The sequence below is a fragment of the Schistocerca nitens genome, chromosome 3 (genome assembly GCF_023898315.1).
Source record: "Schistocerca nitens isolate TAMUIC-IGC-003100 chromosome 3, iqSchNite1.1, whole genome shotgun sequence".
Classification (NCBI taxonomy): Eukaryota; Metazoa; Arthropoda; class Insecta; order Orthoptera; family Acrididae; genus Schistocerca; species Schistocerca nitens.
Window position 1 is genome coordinate 604,071,620 of NC_064616.1, and position 21,081 is coordinate 604,092,700.

Genomic DNA, 21,081 nt, shown 5'->3' on the forward strand with positions numbered 1-21,081 from the left:
GCCCATCCCGAGGGATTTTGCGGCAGCATCCAGCCCTTGGGCAACGCTGCAGCGGCCTTGCAATTGTAGTTGGCCTGTCAGTCGCTAGGGGCGCGGGGCGCGAGGATAGGCAGTTAGGCACCTGTGTACTTCACCTCAGTCTGACGCCACGCGGGCCGCGGTCGTGTGCGTCTGCGCCTGCTCTCGCTGATAGCACGCGTTGCTTTTTTTTTTTTGCGCTGTTTTTGCCGCAGCGGCTGGAAGTTAGGAGTTTCATTTTTGAGTACCGTAGCAGAAGTCTTCATGATGTCGTTGTTCCCGATTGTATTATCGTCACGGGTAGTTCTGCAGACTGCTATGCTAGTAATGATGAATACTAGATACCTCGAGCCTGAACCGACTGCATTCACCCCCGCTCCTCCACTGTCAAGCACGGAGACCATCCAGGGAGGTAAGAAACTGCTTTTCACCAATATGTTCAGGTGGGAAAAATATTTTGTAGTAGTACTAAAAGGATTCTGAGTGTGCGTAATCTTTTGTAATTCATCTGATCTTTCGTAAAACTATGTTGTTGAACATTATTCATTGATTAGTGAGAGAAGAGTTTGCGTACTTTGTGATGCAGGTAACGCTTGTTTTGAAAGTAGCGCGTCAATATTGTAGGTGGCGTGAAGGCCGCTCTAAACAAAACAGTACACAAGTTCAAAAGCGAATCAAAAACAATAAGCGTCCTGCTTGTCTTTAAAAACAGATACCCTCAGAGAAGACAAAACTGCAGTCAATAACATAGAAAAATGTCTCGCATGTCGCGTAATTTCATTTCAGTAACATGTAAAAAATGATAACCTTTATTTATAGGGACCGTGGAGGTTTAAGGCCAGTTACATGTAATTAATCTCCCGAACGCAGTATATGCATGTACTTATGAGACAGGTACTTATTTCCTGTGCGATATATACCACAGTCTAACACGAATGGAAAAGTAAGACTATTAGGGGAATTTAGTACTTGCACATTGTGCAGGTAAGTTTTACGCTTTTGAACTTGGGGATTTAGTAAAGTAGAGCTTGTAACTCGATCTCGACATTGGCCGTGATTAAACCTCGATGAGGCTATTACTCCTTCGGTACTTAACACGTGAAAACGAGCCAAGTGCCGGTGGCTTTTTCGGACGCCGGGCCGCGCTTGCGGCAGCTCGCGCGACGGCAGGTTTCTCGTGACGTCACATCGGACCATGCGGACGTAAGCCAATAGGAAGTGCGGCAGGTTGCGTGGTGTAGCGGTAGCGAGTGGCCTGACCGAGGCTCGTGACGTCGCCGGCGTCGGCGTGGTGTTACACCTCGGGATAAAAGCGGCGCGTCACGCCACCTTGCCACTACCGCCAAGTCCTGGCCCTGAATTTTGGCCTCTGTCCTATATATTAAACGGTTACATCACAGGGTTGTGTATTGTTGGCTATTTGCGAAGGTAACTGAAGCTGCGCTCTTAAACGTCACTCCGTGGGGTGACTAGTTCGGCTGTCACTGTGTTCATGTCAGTAAAGAGTATGGAATTATCGTGCCTCCGTACTGAGGTTTGACCTGAAGCATTGTTCATAATTAGCTGCGTGACTGAGACTAAGCCTTTTGAAAGGATTTTTCCGTTATTAGTGGGAGTTAAATCTTCTGTAACAGCAACGAGGAAATTCACGAGCTTCACCTTTCACGTAGTAACAGTGGAGTGTTTCCTTTAGAATTTTAGATGGATCAAATGCATTGCCTGAATGAATGTGTTAGGTTGTTTACCATAGCAAAGTTTTCATTAATAATACTATAAAGTTGCAAGGAGTAGTACGCATATTTGATTTTCCTTCGAGCTGTTTACATTAAACACAAGAAAGAAAATATTTACTGTAGTAACTACTATATGTTTTAGAGAGCTAGTAGAGTGTTTCTTGCTTGTACCTTCAGATGAATTTTGCAGGAATGAAAGCAATGTAGGAGGGTGAATTCTGAAAGATGAATTGAACTGTATTGTTGACGTCCTTCACGTAACTGATTGGAAGGTATTAGTGGCAAGACAAAATTTGTCTTGCTCTTCACCAGTTGAATGCTGTAGACAAGAGCGTCACTGTTAACGCTATTTCCGTAATTTGTCAGGCGTACGCCAGCGAAATGTATCGCATGACGCTGCGTTTCTTGCTCGGAAGCGGCTATGATAACACTAGTATTAGATAAGTGCCCATCCTCGGTTGTGACACCCATGGTGATTTGTTTGTTCCCGCCATCTGTCAGCTGATAGGTTGTTGCAGTTTACTCCACGCAAACATGCACTAAACGGCGTTAGACTAAATTCGATCGATATCGCACTACTAAGCGAGAGATCGATAACTGTTCCACCGCATCGAGGGACGCACCTGACGCGAGTGTTAATTAACCCTAGCAATATCAACAGCAGAGGGGGCTCTTCATGCCAACTATAGTAAATATCGTGTTCATATAATTTATATTTCAAAATTTTGAGGAAATATTTTCAATTAATGCCTTTACCACATTCTTAAAAAAATTCTGCTAATAATTCAAGGAGTAATCTAAAACATCTCAGCAATGTAGATCACTGAAGCTACTGACAGCTGGCAGATTAATACAAATGAAATGATCAAGACAGCTAACGGCAGCATAGTATTCATTTTTAAGTCATAACCACACTAAAACTGGAAATTTAAATTGGACTAGCGAGGTGTGGGGTTACGTTCATTGGTTTACGTGCTAAATTTTCGCAGTTGGATGCTGAATTGTTTTGAAGAACTGAAGTCTACGCTGTTGTGTTTTTGGTTAGTTGCTGAGGTAGTTACGAACACCCGAAACTTCCCAACCCAGATACACATTTCACTCCTAGCGAGTGCTTGGTGTAGTGATGTTAGGCAATATGGGGCGAGATAACGATGTTAAGGCTCAGACAAGCACGAGCTATGGGCTGTCAGATATTTGCGAAAACTGACTACACGGGGTAGACAGCGTAAATGTCTTCAGCTGACTAAGTGGTTAGCTCTTTTTAATTACTCCTTAGTTAACACTTTCGGAAACTAGGTATACCGATTGGATCTTGTGCAGAATTCTACACACACACACACACACACACACACACACACACACACACACACAGGACACGGACGAATTCCTTCCCCAATCCGAGCTTGTACTTTACTTAGTCCCTAATGACGTAGTCGTCGACGGGGCGTTAAACGGTAATCTTCCTTCCAGTCCATCTTACTGTCGGTACGTAAGAGTTTTAAAATAGCTTTACAACGAAGAGCCGTGGGTGGCACTCGTAAAGAGAAGCTAAGAAGCCCGTGCACTATTATTGCGGCTGGCCGAATGAGAAGGCCAAAGTTAACACTGGAATTTTAAAACGGGCGTTTTCTTCATAAGCGTGAAGATTCGTACTTACTTGAAACTTGCAATTGGACGGCTATTTAACTGTTTTATGAATAAAAGGGGTTGTAGTTGCAGGAAACCAGCGACTGGCACAAATAAGCTCTTTCAAATGCACTGAAACGTGCTAAGTTTCTAAAACGGGCAAAAGATTGTCGGTTAAAGATTCATAAATCGTCTGGTTTCGTACAGTTAGTCTTTTGATGTGTCATTTTGCGCATGTTTGTCGGCAAATTTTACCTCCTGAAATTAGATTAACATGTCAATTCTAGGAATACCTGAGGTTTGGTTATTAAAGCAATTCGCGTTACAGATACGGTCTTGAAATATTTCATTATGCGATATTTAAAGTATTAAATAATTTAGGTCGTAACTGATTGGCTGCCGAAGTAGTTAAGAAATTCTGTTTTCTACCTTGGCATGGGATTCTCATTTTTCTACAGGTGTCGTCTGCAGTTCACAGTAAGTTTTTGTACACGACGATGATACGTCTGGTACCACTAACATCTCCTCGCTTCCTTGTATTTGCGAATGACGGGCGGAAAGAGTGTCGATAAACCTCCGTATGAGCTTCAGTTTGTACTTTTCTCCTCATGGTCATTTCACCAGTTATGTGGAAATAATGTTGCATGACGCTTCCTGGAACGTACGATCCAGTAATTTAAATAGTAAACCCGTAATATAGTTAAGTTTGCTGAATTTTAAATAAAAGTATATTATTAAAGCAGTGATAATTGCTAGGATAAAGTGGCTCATGGAGATCTTTTCTATATTTTTTACGATATATCATAATTTCAGTGCCTCACAGTACATGTAGTTACTGCTCCAGTCCAAAATTTTCTTTAATGTGAACACGTGTGCCTATGAACCACATCACCAGATTATTCTTCCCCATCAAATGTTTGAATTGGAAAAGTGTTTAAAATTATCACATTACTCTAATGATTGTAACTACAAAAGTAGATACTCCTTTCGGGAATAGGCCTACAGACGTGAAAGAACAGTTGATTCCGTGTACAAAACATAGGACTCCACCTATAGTTTACCTTTTGCTTTGACAACGCTACGGAAACCAGTTGCAGCATGTGCCTTTTGTATTACATTTATTTTTTAATCAAGACAGCACCTGCTATTAGCTCACCTCACGGCCCTGTGGCTATGCGAGCAGCGGTGTCGATACCTGTAACTTGCTCGTCACAGCCAATCTAGTCAACCGTTCTTAGCAGACGACATAGTGTTCAGTGCATCTACACGTTCGTATTCGAAAGGATACGCAACACTCGGGGTTATGTATCATAAATGTTGTATGTAATCGCTCCAAATGCTCAAAACTTCACACGTTCAATGAAGACCACCTTTGCACAGAGTATTGGAAGTTAAGGTTGTTAGCGACTTAAAACGAATGTCAGAAGTCATGCACTGTCTTGAGACTTCCATCGAAACAGCTACTCCCGTCTTTTTAGAATGAACTGGTAAAAATAGATTACGTTGGACTACGCAAACTAAAACAATAAAACAGTTGATTGATAGACTTTGATTTTCTGTTAGTCAATAAAGCTACCTTAGTGCCGGTCGTAACGAGAAGTCGGTCGCGTGCCTACTTTCTAGTTCAAAGTAGCGCACTGTTACCTCGCACTGCAGGCGCGGAAGGTGATCGCGGAAAGTGACTTGACGGACATCCGCACCGGCTTTCCGTTAACGTCATTAAATTTGCTAACAATGATAATACTGATGAAACAGGTAATGGAACATGCACGCAAAAAGTGAACGTTCAGTATATAAATGGTGTACTATTTGCAGTACGGAGGACACTATGCTGATTGGAGTAAGATTCATGTCTGCCCCAATGAAGAAAATGCACATCCTAAATATCACATTGATGATATGAATAAATATGCTGAAATTTGTCATACGAATAATACAAGAAAATAAAATTTTAGTTCGAAAATTATTGTAGCGCAGAAGTGGACTTCATCGGTAGCTAGCAGAGAAACGGAGATAAATCGGACTGTTCATGTGGACTGCTTTTGAAAGGTGCATTCAGAGGCTGTTGCACGCAGTGACTGTTATATTGACTTGTAAATAATAGATTCCAGCTATCAGTCGTCCTTTTGAAATTTTATTGGCAGATCTATATTGGCAGATAGAAACTAGCCATTCTCAATGCACTATGATTTTATCAATTCATGTGATGCCTGTTGGTCGGGCTTCATCCACAGTTCATTGACTACTCATAGCTGAAATCTATTATTTACAATTCATATCCCATAGATTTTTGCTATGGCTTGAAGTATCAGAATTAGTGGCCAGTGGTTTATTCAGATGAAACGTAGATTAATACACAGCATGGTGTGAATATCTTCAGTCCAGTATGCGTGGAGTACTGTAGGATAAGTGCTGGTCATCGTTTAATTATTGTGCTAAGCATGGCATAGTGCACAGAGGTATGGGGGGGATTGGCCGTGCTCCACTTGAAGGAGTAGGGAGTGTACTCAGTAGCTACCTCCCTTCCGCGTTTCTCGGGCGTAAACAAGCCCGTGCTGCCGGACTGACCAAGTAAATGGTTTGCTTCTCCGGTTAGCTTACGCCGGACAAAACGACCAGGCAATGGGCATTCTTCAGCGATTTGTCGCACGTGACCAGTTGTTACACAGGGGACGAGAACTGAACGCTCAAATCTCTGGCGCAATGTACCTGTGAATAGTGTGCACGAATATGACTGCGAGGGTACGTGGTGGTTTCACTTTTGCAATCAGTGAACTCCTGACCAGAATAAGCTGCAACAAGTATACGAATGCCAGACGCAGAATGTTTCGGGCATCTTTCGTGGTTATATGGTAGCTTTCATTCGCTCTTGTAGCAATTCTGTTTACGGAATGGACAATAAATAAACTGGAGTTGGACAAAAATATGGAAATACGAGAAATGCGTGCTGGAACATAAATGCAGATGGAAGCCAAAGCTGCAGGTTGCATTGTTAGACCACGAACGGCACATCTGCAATGCCCTCAACAAATTGCAAGAGTCTGTCGTGGTCACAACAGTGGTCTGTGGTTTCAAGAGGCACCGTATAAATTTATACCACAACCACGGAAAGCAAAAAACCTTATCCACCAAGCAGGAAATGCAATCCGAAAACAAAGGAAGTAGGTTACAGTACACTTGTTCGCCCACTGCTTGAATACTGCTCAGCAGTGTGGGATCCGTACCAGATAGGGTTGATAGAGAGGTAGAGAAGATCCAACGGAGAGCAGCGCGCTTCGTTACAGGATCATTTAGTAATCGCGAAAGCGTTACGGAGATTATAAACTCCAGTGGAAGACTCTGCAGGAGAGACGCTCAGTAGCTCGGTACGGGCTTTTGTTGAAGTTTCGAGAACATACCCTCACCGAGGAGTCAAGCAGTGTATTGCTCCCTCCTCCGTATATCTCGCGAAGAGACCATGAGGATAAAATCAGAGAGATTAGAGCCCACACAGAGGCATATCGACAATCCTTCTTTCCACGAACAATAAGAGACTGGAATAGAAGAGAGAACCGATAGAGGTACTCAGGGTACCCTCCGCCCCACACCGTCAGGTGGCTTGCGGAGTATGGATGTAGATGTAGATGTAGATGCCACCGTGAGGACGAACGGGTGTAGAGTGATAGTGACAGGTGGTCATTGAAGAGGATTCTGACGAAAAATGAGAAGACGACAGCTGCAAAAGTTAACGGCAGACAAGTCACAGCAGAACTGAAGCCGCACTCGTGAGCCCTGTCAGCACAAAAACGCGAAGGGAGCTCCATTACCTGGAAATTGCAGGGCGAGATGAAATTCCAAAACCTCTCATCAGTGATGCGAATACGAGTAATATGAAAAGGTGCCGTCGAAGCCATAAAAGCTGGACTGTGGTACAATGGAAAAAGTCATTTGATCATGGACTTGTTTCACACGGTTTCCAACTAACTGCAGAGTTTGTGCCAATAGTGGAAACAAGGCGAGGTTCCTGTGATAATTTGGGCAGACATATCGTGGTGTTCCATGGGTCCCATGGCTGCTCGACAAAGTGGCATTCCTGCCAAGCGATATGTGGCAATTTTGGCTGTGTAGGTCCATCCCATGGTACAGTGGTGGAGCTGTGTTTAAAGACAAGGCCCCCGTTAACACAGCTCACGTCATCCGGGTCCTGTTTTGTGAACATCAGGCTCAGTTGTCGCCTCTCCCTTGGCAGGTCTCAGTAGTACTTTCTTCGTGGTCTACTTCGGAAGGAGGCGTGCATGGCTGCTGTAAATCTCCATAACTGTTACCTGAACGTATCTCTGTTTTGCAGTGGAATGGTATAGTTCCCTTGAAAATCACACAGGGTCTGTATTTATCCTTTCCGACACGACTGAAGCTGTATGGAAAGCCAGTCATGGTAATGGTTCTTGGTATTTCCATGTGTGTCGAACCCCTGTATGTACACTTGGTGTAGCATTCTATTCACGCAGCCGACAATTCAATTCACGCCTGAATCCTCACTTCGACTACAACGGATCTGGGATCTGACGGTTGAGAGAGGAACGCCTCCCGCCGCATACTGTGCCCAGGGGCCGCTGGAATGCACCATCTACAGACCTGACGGTAGGTTGGAAATAGGAAACACTGAAGGTACGAAATTCCCGATTTTAAGAAAGTCAGAAAAACAGTGACAGATTCACATTACAAAATTCATCCGAAGGAATGCAAGTTATTTCACCTCACTTGTAACGTTAGACACAGTTGCAAAATTGTTGTAATTACATAATTAAAAAGCAGGTAAATGAGTTGGTTGGTAGGGTGACATTTTCGCTTCGAAGGAATTATTGAATGTACACAGATCACTTTTTTCTGAAGAGTCAGAAAAGAAATCGTAGTGACAGACACAAAGAGAAATAAAATTTCCTGTATTTCACTTTAAGAAAATTAACCATGGCTAATACCAATACGCAGTTAAATTCTAATGATTTCAACTTAGTTTTGTGGTGGTTCTTTCTATTTGTTAAACACGGCTTTCCTAGAATTTTTAGTTCAGTTTGTAATCTTGCGTTTCCTTTCCATCATGGAGGAAGAGATTGTTTAACGTCCGTTCGACAACGAGGGCATTGGAGACGGAGCACAAGTTTGGACTAGGGAAGGACGGGACAGGAAGTCGGCCGTGCACTTTCGAAGGAAACATCCCGGCATTTGCCTGAAGCGATTTAGAGAAATCACGTAAAACCTAAATCAGAACTGTCGGACGCGTGTTTGAACCGTCGTCCTCCCGAATGCTAGTCCAATGTGCGAACAGCTGCGCCAACCCTCTCGGTTTTCCATTATGAAGCACTGGACACAATATATTCACGTTGAAAATAACTAAAATTAAGTAAAATTTACTATTGTTTGTCGTAGGAAAGCAAGAGAGAGGCAGATTATAAGATGTTTACCACAGCGGTATACAACACTCGGCCCATCCAGCGTTCCTCATGTCACGAACAAAGTAACTTACTGCTATATGTAGTAGAGATATTTTGAAGTACAAGGAGTCTTCTTTGATTCTTCCAATCCTTCTCAAGGTATTAGCCATGACACATCAGCGGTTTACAGCGAAAAAAGTCCAATTTTTGCACTTTTGTTTCCAATTTCCAGTCTTCAATTACTTTTCCTTGTTGGTCCTAGTGGTGTCCATTGGATTTTTAGCCATCTCAGTTCTACTATTACAGATCTCCTCCCCACCCGCCTGAAAGGAATTATGAACGGTGTTGAAAAGAAAAGTGTAGGAGACACAACTGCGTAGAATCGATGTCCACATTCAAAAGTAATTGCCACAGGCCTGAGCAGAGACTCACTGTTTCACGAGTTGAAGGATTCCCGGTTTCCAGAAGTGCTATGGCTGTGACAGGAGCCAGTCCTCCGCTGTGTCCAGTTTTTGGTAGGAGTGGAAGCGTTCCATTTGATATGCTTTTTTAGAGGAGGAAACACAGAAGTCTCAGGGCGATGTGTCTGGACTACAGTGCGGATGCTGAAGCTGCTCCCACAATAACTTGGGCCCTTAAACCTTGTGTGACCAAGGAGACGTGTGGTAGCGTGTTACCGTGGAGCAGGCTCACTCCCTCCGTGAGCAGCCCAGGCCGTGTGCTCTTGATGGATGTGGACAGGCTACAGTGTCTAACAGTACAGGTCACTGTTAATGTTTTTTTTTTTTTTTTTGTGTTAGAGGAATTTGATGAGCATCGGATCTCGGACGTCGAAAAAGATGGCGTAAATCTCCTTGTCTGCTGAGGGCACAAATTCAGATCTTCTAAAGGGATGTAATGACGCATGTTTCCGCTGCCTAGATGTCTCACCACGTAAAACAGATCGTGTCTTACCTATGTGTGAATTGATGATCCTTTTCAAGAAGTATTAGTGCAGTTCTAGTAGGCCTGGCATGAAAATTAACTTGGTAGTTCGAAACTAGTCGCCAGCTTAATAAAATGCAACTGTGACGGAATTACAATAAAGAATAAATTGACCTTCTTTTTTAAAAGATAAATTTTTACCTTGCTTAACGCCTGGCCTGTGCTGCACATCCCCCCCCCCCTACTACTACTACTACTACTACTACTACTACTACTACGGGTGTGTCGGTAGTACACATACGTGTGTACGCTGTCGACTCCGTATAGCCGCGAAATATGCTGGCTCATTCAAAGAGCGCTGCCAAGTCACCAACACAGCTTTCTTTTACTGGCGGACTCCCACGGAATGTGATAAAGCGTAGCCTTCAGCGCTGTGAACAATAAGCCGTCCAGAAATAGGTAACATCTACAGCACAAGAAATCTGAGCTAGTACCATTCTTACCTCTCTCGCACTGTTCGCGATAAGTGAATCACATTGGTCGCCAACCTGGTTAAGAGGGAGAGTTCTGGAGCCCTGGTATCGTCACACTTAATTTGAAATTCTAGTCGTAAGACTAATGAAGAGTTAAATACAGCAAGCTCCCAATTATCCGGGTTAATACGTATCCGAGAGTGCACGGATTCCAGAGAAAACAGCAAAGTTTACTTCTCTTTTCCCTGAACTTTCCCTTTCCAAATTTCTCCTTGGCTTCCTTCATAGCGTGCTCGATGTAGAGACTGAAATATGTCAGAGAAAGGCTACAACCCTCTCACCCCCCCTTTGTCAACTACTGGTGCCGTTTCATGGTCCCCTTTCTCTTGTAACTGCAAAAGTCGTGAGTAACCTTTCTCTTCCTGTTTTACCCCTGCTATCTTCATAAGAGCAAAAAGTGTGTTCCAGTCAGTATCTCAAAAAGTTCGTCTAAATCTACAAATGCTGTAAACGTAGTGTGCCTTTTCTTGCCTTCTGAGATCAGTCATAGGGTCAGTATTTGCTCACGTGTTCCTTACACTTCTCTGGAACCCAAACTGAGCTACCCGAGGTAGCCTCTACGAAAGCGCCATAGAGATGCCCAGTCAACTCGACTGACAGTCGCTGCAAGGGATGAGTTCTGCGCCGCGGTATGGTTTACTGTTAGTTTAGCGACTGTACGCCCCTAGAAGAGTCCACCAATATATTGCCCCCTCTTGCGTGTATCTCGTGAAAAGATCGTGGACGTGAAACTGCCGGTATTAGAGCTCACACGGAGGATACCAACAATGTTTCTTCCCGCGAACAATTCGCGGAACAGGAAAACGGAAGTGAGGTACACGAAGTACCTTCGGCCATATTTTGAGGTGGCTTGCAGGGTATTGATTTAGATGCAGAAACATGGATGCTGCAAAATACACATTGCATTTACCAAACATTCCACATGTTACATTTGAAAGCCCACTGCGTAAAGATCAGATGGGTACGTCGAAAAATGGATGAGGTAAGGATTCAAACTGGGATAAAGTAAGTTTACGCTACAACCTGGCTGAAAGACATACTCACCAGAATTCAGCAACATTTTTACAAAATTACACTTAAAACACACTTGTTTTGTCTAACTCGCTTTGCGTTCATTTTAGACAAATCGTACAGTTTTTTGTGTTTCGATCACTTTTCTCTTGACTGTGGTTCTCATTTTCCGGGGAGTCAGAACATCGTAATCAAACGAATTGTTCTGCGTATTCCAATAATCGATAAACGCGTTTTAGCGCCTCTGTGCGCCTGATAATGAGGTTCCTCGATGGAAGATATACCGAGCACACTTAGTTCACCACGTGCACGTCATTTAGCTGCTCATATCCCCTTTCATAGGCATCACTATTTAACCGCTCGCGGATCTTCTAAGTCTCCATCAGAAATGTATATAAGAGCTCTTTCAGTGGAGGGTTAGTTTTCTTCCACGAACGTGCTAACCTTACCTAATGTTCACACGTTACGTGAGTCCATGTATTTATCTGAAAATGAAGTGGGGGGGGGGGGGGGATAAAGGAAATACACGGATGCGTCGAAACATTGAACAGTGTTCACCGCGAAACGGAATGCGGCTTGGCGACCTTGCGGGCACGTGACGCCATAAGAAACGTATGTCGCTGGAGTATTCAGTCCGAAGAGGGGTTTGACGCACCTCTCCACTCTCTGAAAGCTTCATTTCCAAATAACTACTGCAACCTACATCCATTTGAACCTGCTTACCATATTCATCCCTTGGTCACCCTCTACAATATTTACCTCCAACTCTTCTCTCCAGTATCAAACTGACGGTATCTGTATACTTCAGGATGCGTTCTGCCAACATCAAAGAATACTAGAATATACTGCTATAAAGTCAGTTGATTTAAGCAGGTGGTTTTGCTATATAAGCAAAAGGGCCTAAAATGTAATTCATATCAAAAGAACATAATGCTTCAGTGGTTTCATTTCGAAATTGCTTATAACAGCAGGGATACAACTCAAATTTACGTTGCTATAATTTTATATATACTTACTTTCACTGTTAGTTAGCTCCTCAAACTGATCCCTATAATAAAAAAAGAAAGTCACAATCACGAAGAACAATCTCCGCGGTGACTGTTGCTTTGAACGCTGTGCGTGACTGCTACAACGCACTACTTTCGTAGAAGTACCTCACTGTACGATTAGGCGTCTCTTCAAACTCAAACGGCATTGGTGATTTCATGCTAAAGGCACAGATACTAAAAAAAGTGGTTTCAGGTGGAAACCACTGATACTTACAAGGTTAATGTACAGATTCAGTAACACTAAGATAGCCCAAAACTGCGCAAACCCCCCCCCCCCCCTCTTAAATCACTGTTTTTTCATGCCCTTCGACTCATAATTACAGTGTAGTTCCGTACAAGTTAGTACATAACCATTCGCTCTTTGTATTTTATCCTTCCTACGTTCTGAATTTCAGAGTATATTTCCGTCAACACTGTCAGTAGCTTTCTCTAAATGTAATTATACAACATCGTAGGTTGTCTCAAGGTAAGACGTGTTCCTACGTTTCTCTGGAACCCAAACTGCTTTTCCCTGAGGTTGACCTCTACCAGGTTTTTTTTTTTTTTTTTTTTCTCCATACTTAAGTGTAAATAAGAATTCGTCCCAGTAGCTCGAAAGTGTGAGAGATAACATTCACACCTGACGGCACCTGTTATATTGTAATGGTTCAACAACACCTTCCTTTTCGGCACGAAATTCTCTTTGAGTAAATAAATATCACTGCCTGTTCATACTTAGGCGAAATATGCAAAGCAGTGAAATGTTGGTACCCAAGGAAACAAGCGAGCTGTAAGTTCCCGCTGAGTAAAAAAAGTTCAGAATAGGAAAAGAGTAGTCGGTTGCGGAGACGTTTTCACTACGTTGGATACTGTGAAGTTTGGGACGGAACCCCGACTCGGCACGATTTTGTGGCCGCAGCCTATCTCGGCTGATAGAGCGCGCAGCTCAGAGATAACACAGCTTCCCGGGATCTCGCGGATCGCGGAAGTAACATGGCGTCTAGTTCGTACTTCCTTAATCACCCAAGGCAAATTATCCGATCTCTTCATTAACGCCGTCTGTAATGAACGACCGCAGCTTGTTACACGAATAGTTATTAAACATAATCTGTGGCAACGTTTGGGCCTTGGTAGAAAAATCACCATCACGCAGCCTAACTGCCGTACCAAATGTCCTACATGGACGGACGTTTTATACGACTTAAATTGTGTTAAACGTGTTTGGTGAACTTGTCGAGCTAATTCTGAACTTTCTGATACATAAATATCTAATTATCTAAGGAGTAAAACCAGTTACGTAGATGTGAGTCGTATAATGCCCACTACATGTCTGTTTTGTTCGAACTGTCATTGGTGAGTTTCATTTCCGTGCAGGACTAAAATGAAGACAAATACCCTCAAAGACGTTATAACACTTAAATTTAAATTCGTCGTTAAAGCATTTACCTTCCAGACTGAATATTCACTCAGCAGCGGAGTGTGCGCTGATATGAAGCTTAATGGCAGATTAAAACTGTGTGTTGGACCGAGACTCTAACTCGGGACCTTTGCCTTTCGCGAGCAAGTGCTGTACCATCTGAGCTACCTAAGGAGTGCTAGTTCTGCCATTTTGTCTGCAGGAGAGCTTCTGTGAAACTTGCAAGGTAGGAGACAAGGTACTGGCGGAATTAGTTATGAGGACTGATCGTGAGTCGGCTTGGGTGGCTAAGATTTGTAGAGCACTTGCGAGCGAACGGCAAAGGTCCCAAGCTCGAGTCTCGGTCCGGAACAGTTTTTGTCTGTCAGGAAGTTTCAACATTTACCTTTTCAGAACCGCTTTTGTCATTTCCAGTGCGCACTTTATATCCTCTCTACTTCGGCCATCCTTGTTTAATTTGCTGTCCAAGTAGCAGAACTCATTTTGTCGCGTTTTCCTGTTGTCAGCATTGCTCGATTTAATTAGAATGCGTTCCATAACTCTTGGTCTATTGTTCATCTTACGTTGCTGTTATTTAAGTAGCAGATAAAGTAAATTGCCCGTTGCTTGGTGTGACAGTCAGGAAGCGAATTGCATATAATTCGCGCCCAACTGAGAATGCAGAAGCTAGACGACGGTAAACAGTGATGAAACGCGTCTATTTAAGTGCGTCCTGTGGGACTGGTGTGTATTTTAGAGCTGGACATTGAACTGCAGGAGGTTTGCAATACTTACCCGGTGTCAACAGTTCGTTCTAATGGCGCCCTCACTAAATGAAACCTAAGAGTTCGCGGCCAGCAACGGAAGGCGTATCATTAAGTTTTAGGCGCTACCCTGTCTTTCAGGCTATTAAAATGGCTCACTCACAAGGGAACCTCCCCATCGCACCCCCCTCGGATTCAGTTATAAGTTGGCACAGGGATAGGCCATGAAAAACTGAACACAGATCAATCGAGAAAACAGGAAGAAGTTGTATGGAACTATGAAAAAAATAAGCAAAATATACAAACTGAGTAGTCCGTGTGCAAGGTAAGCCACATCAAGGTACGTGTACACCGAGGAGCACCGTGGTCCCGTAGTTACCGTGAGCAACTATGGAGCGGAAGGTCCCTGGTTCAATCCTCCCTCGAGTGAAAAGTTTTAATTTTTTATTTTCAGACAATTATCAAAGTTCATTCACTCAGACATGATCAACTTCGCTTTCCAAAATTCCAGGACAAATTCAGATGTGCTTGGACACATGCAGGATTTGACGGTCTACACACGGCAAAACTTGAAAACGTATGTTTTGACAGAGCACAGGGGAAACTGTGCGTCTGTGAAACTGTTGCATTCATTTGTTGCCGTTTATGTGACAAACTCTTATGTTTTCATCACTTTTTTGGGAGTGATTATCACATCCACAAGAAAACCTAAATCGGGCAAGGTAGAAGAATCTTTTTACCCATTCGCCAAGTGTGCAAGTTAGGTGGGTCGACAACATATTCCTGTAATGTGACGCACATGCCGTCACCAGTGTCGTATAGAATATTTCAGACGTGTTTTCCTGTGGCGGAATCGGTTGATCTATGAATTTGCGATCAAATGTTTTCGGTTCCTATTGGAGAGGCACGTCCTTTCGTCTACTAATCACACGGTTTTTGCGGTGCGGTCGCAAAACACACACTAAACTTATTACAGTGAACAGAGACGTCAATGAATGAACGGTCAGATCGTAACTTTGCGAAAATAAAGTAAGTAAAATTTTTATTCGAAGGAAGAGTCGAACCAAGGACCTCTCGTTCCGCAGTTTCACTCTAACCACGGGACCACGGCGCTCTTCAGCTTAAATAGCCCTTGATGTTGCATATCTTACACTTTTACTACTCAGTTTGTATATTTTGCTTATTTTTTCATAGTTCCACACAACTTCTTCCTGTTTTCTCGATTGATCTGTGTTCAGTTTTTCAAGGCCTATCCACTGTGTCAATTTATAACTAAATCTGAGGGGGGTGCGATGGGGAGGTTCCCTTGTCAGAAGTGCGAAGGAGCAGCAGCAGCGAAGCGAAAGAAGACTATTTCTATTGTGCATTCTCAAGCTTCGTATTCGGAGCGTGTTATGGCCATTGGTTTACTCTGTATTTGTTTCGCAACTGGAAATAGTATTAGTGTCATTTATTCCTGTGATAAGAGATATTATCAGTGTTACCGAAATTCGAATGTTTTAAAGAGAGGCAGGACTTCAAACGGGCCAACTTGGAGCAAGAGATGCACCACAGGACATTTTAATTTCCACCGTCTCTACTTTTACGAATAAATTCGTAAAAATCTGCCTGCATGACAAGGAAGGATTCAGGATTCACGCTCATGTGAAATTCTCATTTTTTTCACTTACTATTAGCTGCATTTGTTGCTATAGGTACACTTTTCTTCATAAGAGATTCTCCGATGAATTTTGCACAGCATCAAACCATACTTACTAAAATTTTCCAAATGTTAAAAACTGTGGTAAAAATTGAGAATTAACTAAAATTCATTTTTTTAAACATGATGTTTAAAATGTAACTCATTCATTTTTCATGAATAAATTCTAGAGTTTCATACACCTGTAAGTGTCGTTTGTATTTTGTGCGAAAGTCAGTGAAGTATCTCTTATGAAGAAAAGTGTACCTATAGCAACAAATGCAGCCAATAGTAAATGAAAAAATGAAATTTCACATGTAAAATTTTTTTATGTTTTTGAGCTTCTACTGCTATTAGTGTGAATGCTTTATCCTTCCAGGTCATGCTGACAGTTAAATAAATTTATTTGTAAGAGTGTAGACAGTGGAAATTATGTGGTGCATCTCCTGCTCAGTCAGCCCGTTTTACGTCCTACGTCCTCCCTCCCCCTCCCCCCCCCCCCCCCCCCACCGACGGCACAGATATGCCGTTGTATAGCTTAGTGGTTTGTTCCGGTGAACGTATTTTCATTATTTTCGTGAGTTCGCAGTTTTTACGATGGATGACCTGAAAGAGTGAGTCTGTATAAACCTTGAAACTAAACTTGGTAAAATAGATGTAGGAACGTACCGAATGAAGCAAGCCTATGGAGACAGCGCTTTCATGCAGACTTAACTGGAATATGCATTTCGATAACGGGCGAATATAGACGGGTGACGAAGAGCGTTCCGGACGGCTGTAAACTGGCATTAGACCATAAAAGTTCAGATAGTGACAGCAGATTCTTCATAAATGGCAGACCTTAACGGACCTTCGCAACGTCTTGAGAATAGGCCACGACATACGTGAATGTAATATCAGAACTGAACGTCTGAAAGACTGCGGCGAAGGTTGTGCCACGACTTCAAGACGATGAGAACCGACGTTGCACGAAACTCTGCAAGGAACTTTAATAACTGATTCAAGATGATTCAAACTTTTCTCAAGTTGTCACTGCTGACAAAAGTTAATTTATGGCTATGATTCTGAAACTAACCAGCATTAGTTACAGTTGAACAGTCCCTCTAAGTAGAAAGAAAAAAGTTCAGAGCAACATTCAGTGGTTATCGATTTCCTTGGTGGATTCTGCCGAGTTCCACCACGGCATTCTACGATGTTTGAGAGAGGAAACGAATAAGAAACGTTTTCAGAAGTGACGCACGAATGATTGGATACTCTAGACAATACACGACTGCATACACTCGAGAGTAAGGATTTCTTTAATTAAACCCGAGACGACAGTTCAAAAAGTACCATAATCACAGTACTTAAGCTCGTCTTTATTAAAATGAAAATAAAGTTTAGGGGGGCGAAGATCATATGCAGGGGAACAGATTAAAACTGAATCGCAGAGGGTGCTTAACACATTAACAAAGATCTAAGAGATGCATTTCAAAAGTGGCAATAACTCTTGGATCGCTGTATTCACTAGCAAGCAGACTGCTTGGAAGCCGATGGTGCAGAATGAGATCCAGAAAGTAATTTTACTATTTCGGCAGCTTTTGCTACCGCCCCGTAGGAAGTAGTGGCTTGTGCTGATCCATACGGGCTGGTCGAAAAGGTAAGCGTGTCGGAAGTGTTCAGGTCTTATGACAGTAGGCAAAGGAATTAGATAATTAATTGACCTTGATCTGATGCAAAACCCAATCCATAAGGCAGTATGTCGGACTAATTAGATTCTCCCATTTAGCGGCGACGTCCCCCTCATTTTCCCTTAATTTTCAGAAGGGTTCTATTAACACGATGCCGTCCGGCGCCACCACAGTGGTGTCGTGTGCATAGTATCGCGCAGTGGCCGGAGACAGCACTTTAGTATCTTCTGCACTGTTTTCTTTAGGTAACAAGTTACACACGTTAATACTTCATGTTTTTATAAGTACTTGTGCACTATTATTATTTACGATGAAAGCGCGGACGTCTTGTCTGACGTTCCGGACGACTTGGCCAATTGGGAAGAAGTCATTGGATATCAAAAAATGGGAGTGAAGCAGATAATGAAATACGTCCAAGAATAATCCTGCGAACGCTACGGTTGCCAACTGATTCTGGTGAATCAGACGAAGAAGACAGCGCATAGCGGTCAGACTTTCATTTACCGAGGACCAATAATAAATTTAAATTATCTCCGGGTCCAAACATATATTGGGAACGATCTATTTGAATATATTAGCAACGAAACCACCAAGCACTACAGTCAAAATTGCATAGAAGGAAACTATGAAAAAATGCCAAGTTTGTCGACGTTACGGGACCCGAACATAGAAAATGGTTTGGGGTTGCTATGCTTAACAGGAACTGTTAAAAAGCAAGGATCGATTATTATTGGTCAACGAAACCGTTGCTAGAAACACCGATATTCCGCAAAATGATGTCTCGCAACATTTTTCCGACAATAAACCGGATAATGCCAACCGGATTTTCAAAGTGCAATTCTTAACTGATTATTTTTCCAAAAAGTTTAAAGAAACTATTAATCTAAGCCAAAACATCAGTTAATAGATGAATGATATACTGACGTGGACGGTTAAGTTTTAAAGTTTACAATCCGTCGAAAATTGCGAAATATGGCATACTCATTCGGATGCTGTGTGATTAGAGTACGGGATACACATTTCCTCATTCAAGATACATTCCCTGGACAACCTTTAGCAAAAACAGTGATGGAACTATTGACACCTTCTTATGGAGAGTGGCATCACCTCTACATGGATAATTATTATAACAGTGTAGAACTTGTAGAGAAGTTACGTGAAAAGAACATTCGAATTTGTGGAACGATACGGCAAAATAGAGGATTTCCGGAAAAATTAAAGCGTGCAAAAGTCAACGTGTCTGAAGCTTGTCATAAACGGAAAGGTGACAAGTGGCCGGCGACAAGCCAAGTAATCCGAATTAGCGCTGCCGGCTCCAAGCGAATAAATTTGTGAGACACGTGCGGACCGCAAATTTCTAATCAAAATTATTACACGCAGAACTTACGTCATCTCCAACCGCAGATGCAGCCCGACAGGCCTATCTGCCTCTGACCTACTCGCCGGCTCGTTTTTTACATTTCATGAAAATGCTTTTAACTTAAGATTTTTTGACAGTAAACCGCAATTTGACTATGTATTACTATCTTCTGTACTATCTAAATTTCGGCTTTATACCATTTTAGAGTCCAATGCTGAAATCTTTTAGAGCGTTAACATACGTTAAGGCAGTCCAAAACAGGTAAAAAAGACTAACACGTGACTTTAATATATAATTATTACTTTAATAGTTATCTTAATCATGTGCTAGCCTTGATTGCCTGTTTTTGTTTGCTTAGACAGATAGGACGTGTTAATACTCTAAGAACTTTCAGTATTGAACTCTAAAATGGCATAAAAGTCGAAATCTAAATAGCACAGAAGACAAATACAGTAATATAGTCACATGGTGGTTTATTCTTTAAAAAAAAAAAAGTGAGGTTGGCTAAGCACTGTCGAAGAATTTTTAAAAGGAAGCGTACACCGACGCATCAGATTTCATTCCTCTTTCGCACGGTTGTAGCCTGTACTTAGACGTAAATACAGTTTTTGTACATTACCCTTCTCGTGCGTTCTCAAATTCTACACCATCCGTCCAGATGCAGAGTTAGCGCAGTCTGTTAGATCGGGGGATTAAGAAATTGCCCGTACTGATTTAGTCTCCATTTTATTTCATAATCGAACACCACACACTTACGTCGCTATAACTAATCATGAGTCTTCGGAAAGGGATAGTAAAACAACCGCCGCTGTCGCCTCCTCCTCCTCCTCCTCCTCCTCCTCCACCTGCACCACTGTGTACTTTAGAGGCGAGGTATAAGGAATCGTAACTCTATTGTCTACCTTGCGATTGTAGAACGCGTGCCGGCCGCGGTGGTCTCGCGGTTCTAGGCGCGCAGTCCGGAACCGTGCGACTGCTACGGTCGCAGGTTCGAATCCTGCCTCGGGCATGGATGTGTGTGATGTCCTTAGGTTAGTTAGGTTTAAGTAGTTCTAAGTTCTAGGGGACTGATAACCACAGCAGTTGAGTCCCATAGTGCTCAGAGCCATTTGAACCATTTTGTAGAATGCGTAAACAGTGTTGCAGCACCAGGGAGAAATATCTCGCCCAGATTGAATTACTCTTCCTTCCCTGGTACTGCATCAAATGAGTTCTGGTGTTGCGCATGATTTGTCAAAAAAAAAGAGCTTGAACGGCCCTTTCTTAAATATGAATGGTGTGTGTTCTGCTGGCATTATTGAAAATCAAATGTACGTGTCAGGAAGGTGACATTCATACGGTGCGCTTGCAGCAAAACTGTACTGTGAAAACTGCTGGTACTTAAATGGTACTCAAATGGGCTCTGAGAGCTATGATCAGTCTTTTTAGTATTCGTACTTTCATTTGTGAACGAATGAAGTGCAAACCACTTGACTTGGTTCAAAGTTCATACTGTCTTCATAAGAAAAATATTATGTCGATAACTATTTGTGCCATTGCTGCACAGTCTACGATTAAGTAGTGAATCCACGAGACACTGGTGAGTAGAGCAGACTGAATATCCGTAATTACATATATAGCGTGGCAGCGCTGTGGACCTAATATGTACGATCTGATTCATCTACAATGAGTAGACTGCGTATTACAATCATATCGACAGATATTCGTACTCTCTGCGTAGCTTAGGAGAGCCTTATATGTCGGCCATCATTCGTAACAAGCCTAGAATTCGTTTATTCAAAATTTAGAGTAATAAACACACAGCTATTTCGACAGATAGTTATTGCTACAACTTCTTCTGTTCGTCCGTTCAATCTTTCTAATTTTATTATGGGAGTAATACACTCTGTTTCTAACATAAATGGCCATATCTTCAGTTCAGCTTTTGGA

General features: G+C 42.5%; 1 protein-coding gene across 1 annotated transcript in view; it reads left to right on the forward strand.

Moving 5' to 3' along the window:
* The first annotated feature begins 246 nt into the window (after positions 1 to 246).
* LOC126248534 (pancreatic triacylglycerol lipase-like) overlaps positions 247 to 21,081 on the forward strand; it is a 41,977-nt gene continuing 21,142 nt past the window's right edge. Inside the window, exon 1 of the mRNA XM_049949592.1 lies at positions 247 to 430. Coding sequence (XP_049805549.1) covers positions 283 to 430 — 148 coding nt within the window. The 5' untranslated portion in view covers positions 247 to 282. The remainder of the gene's footprint in view (positions 431 to 21,081) is intronic.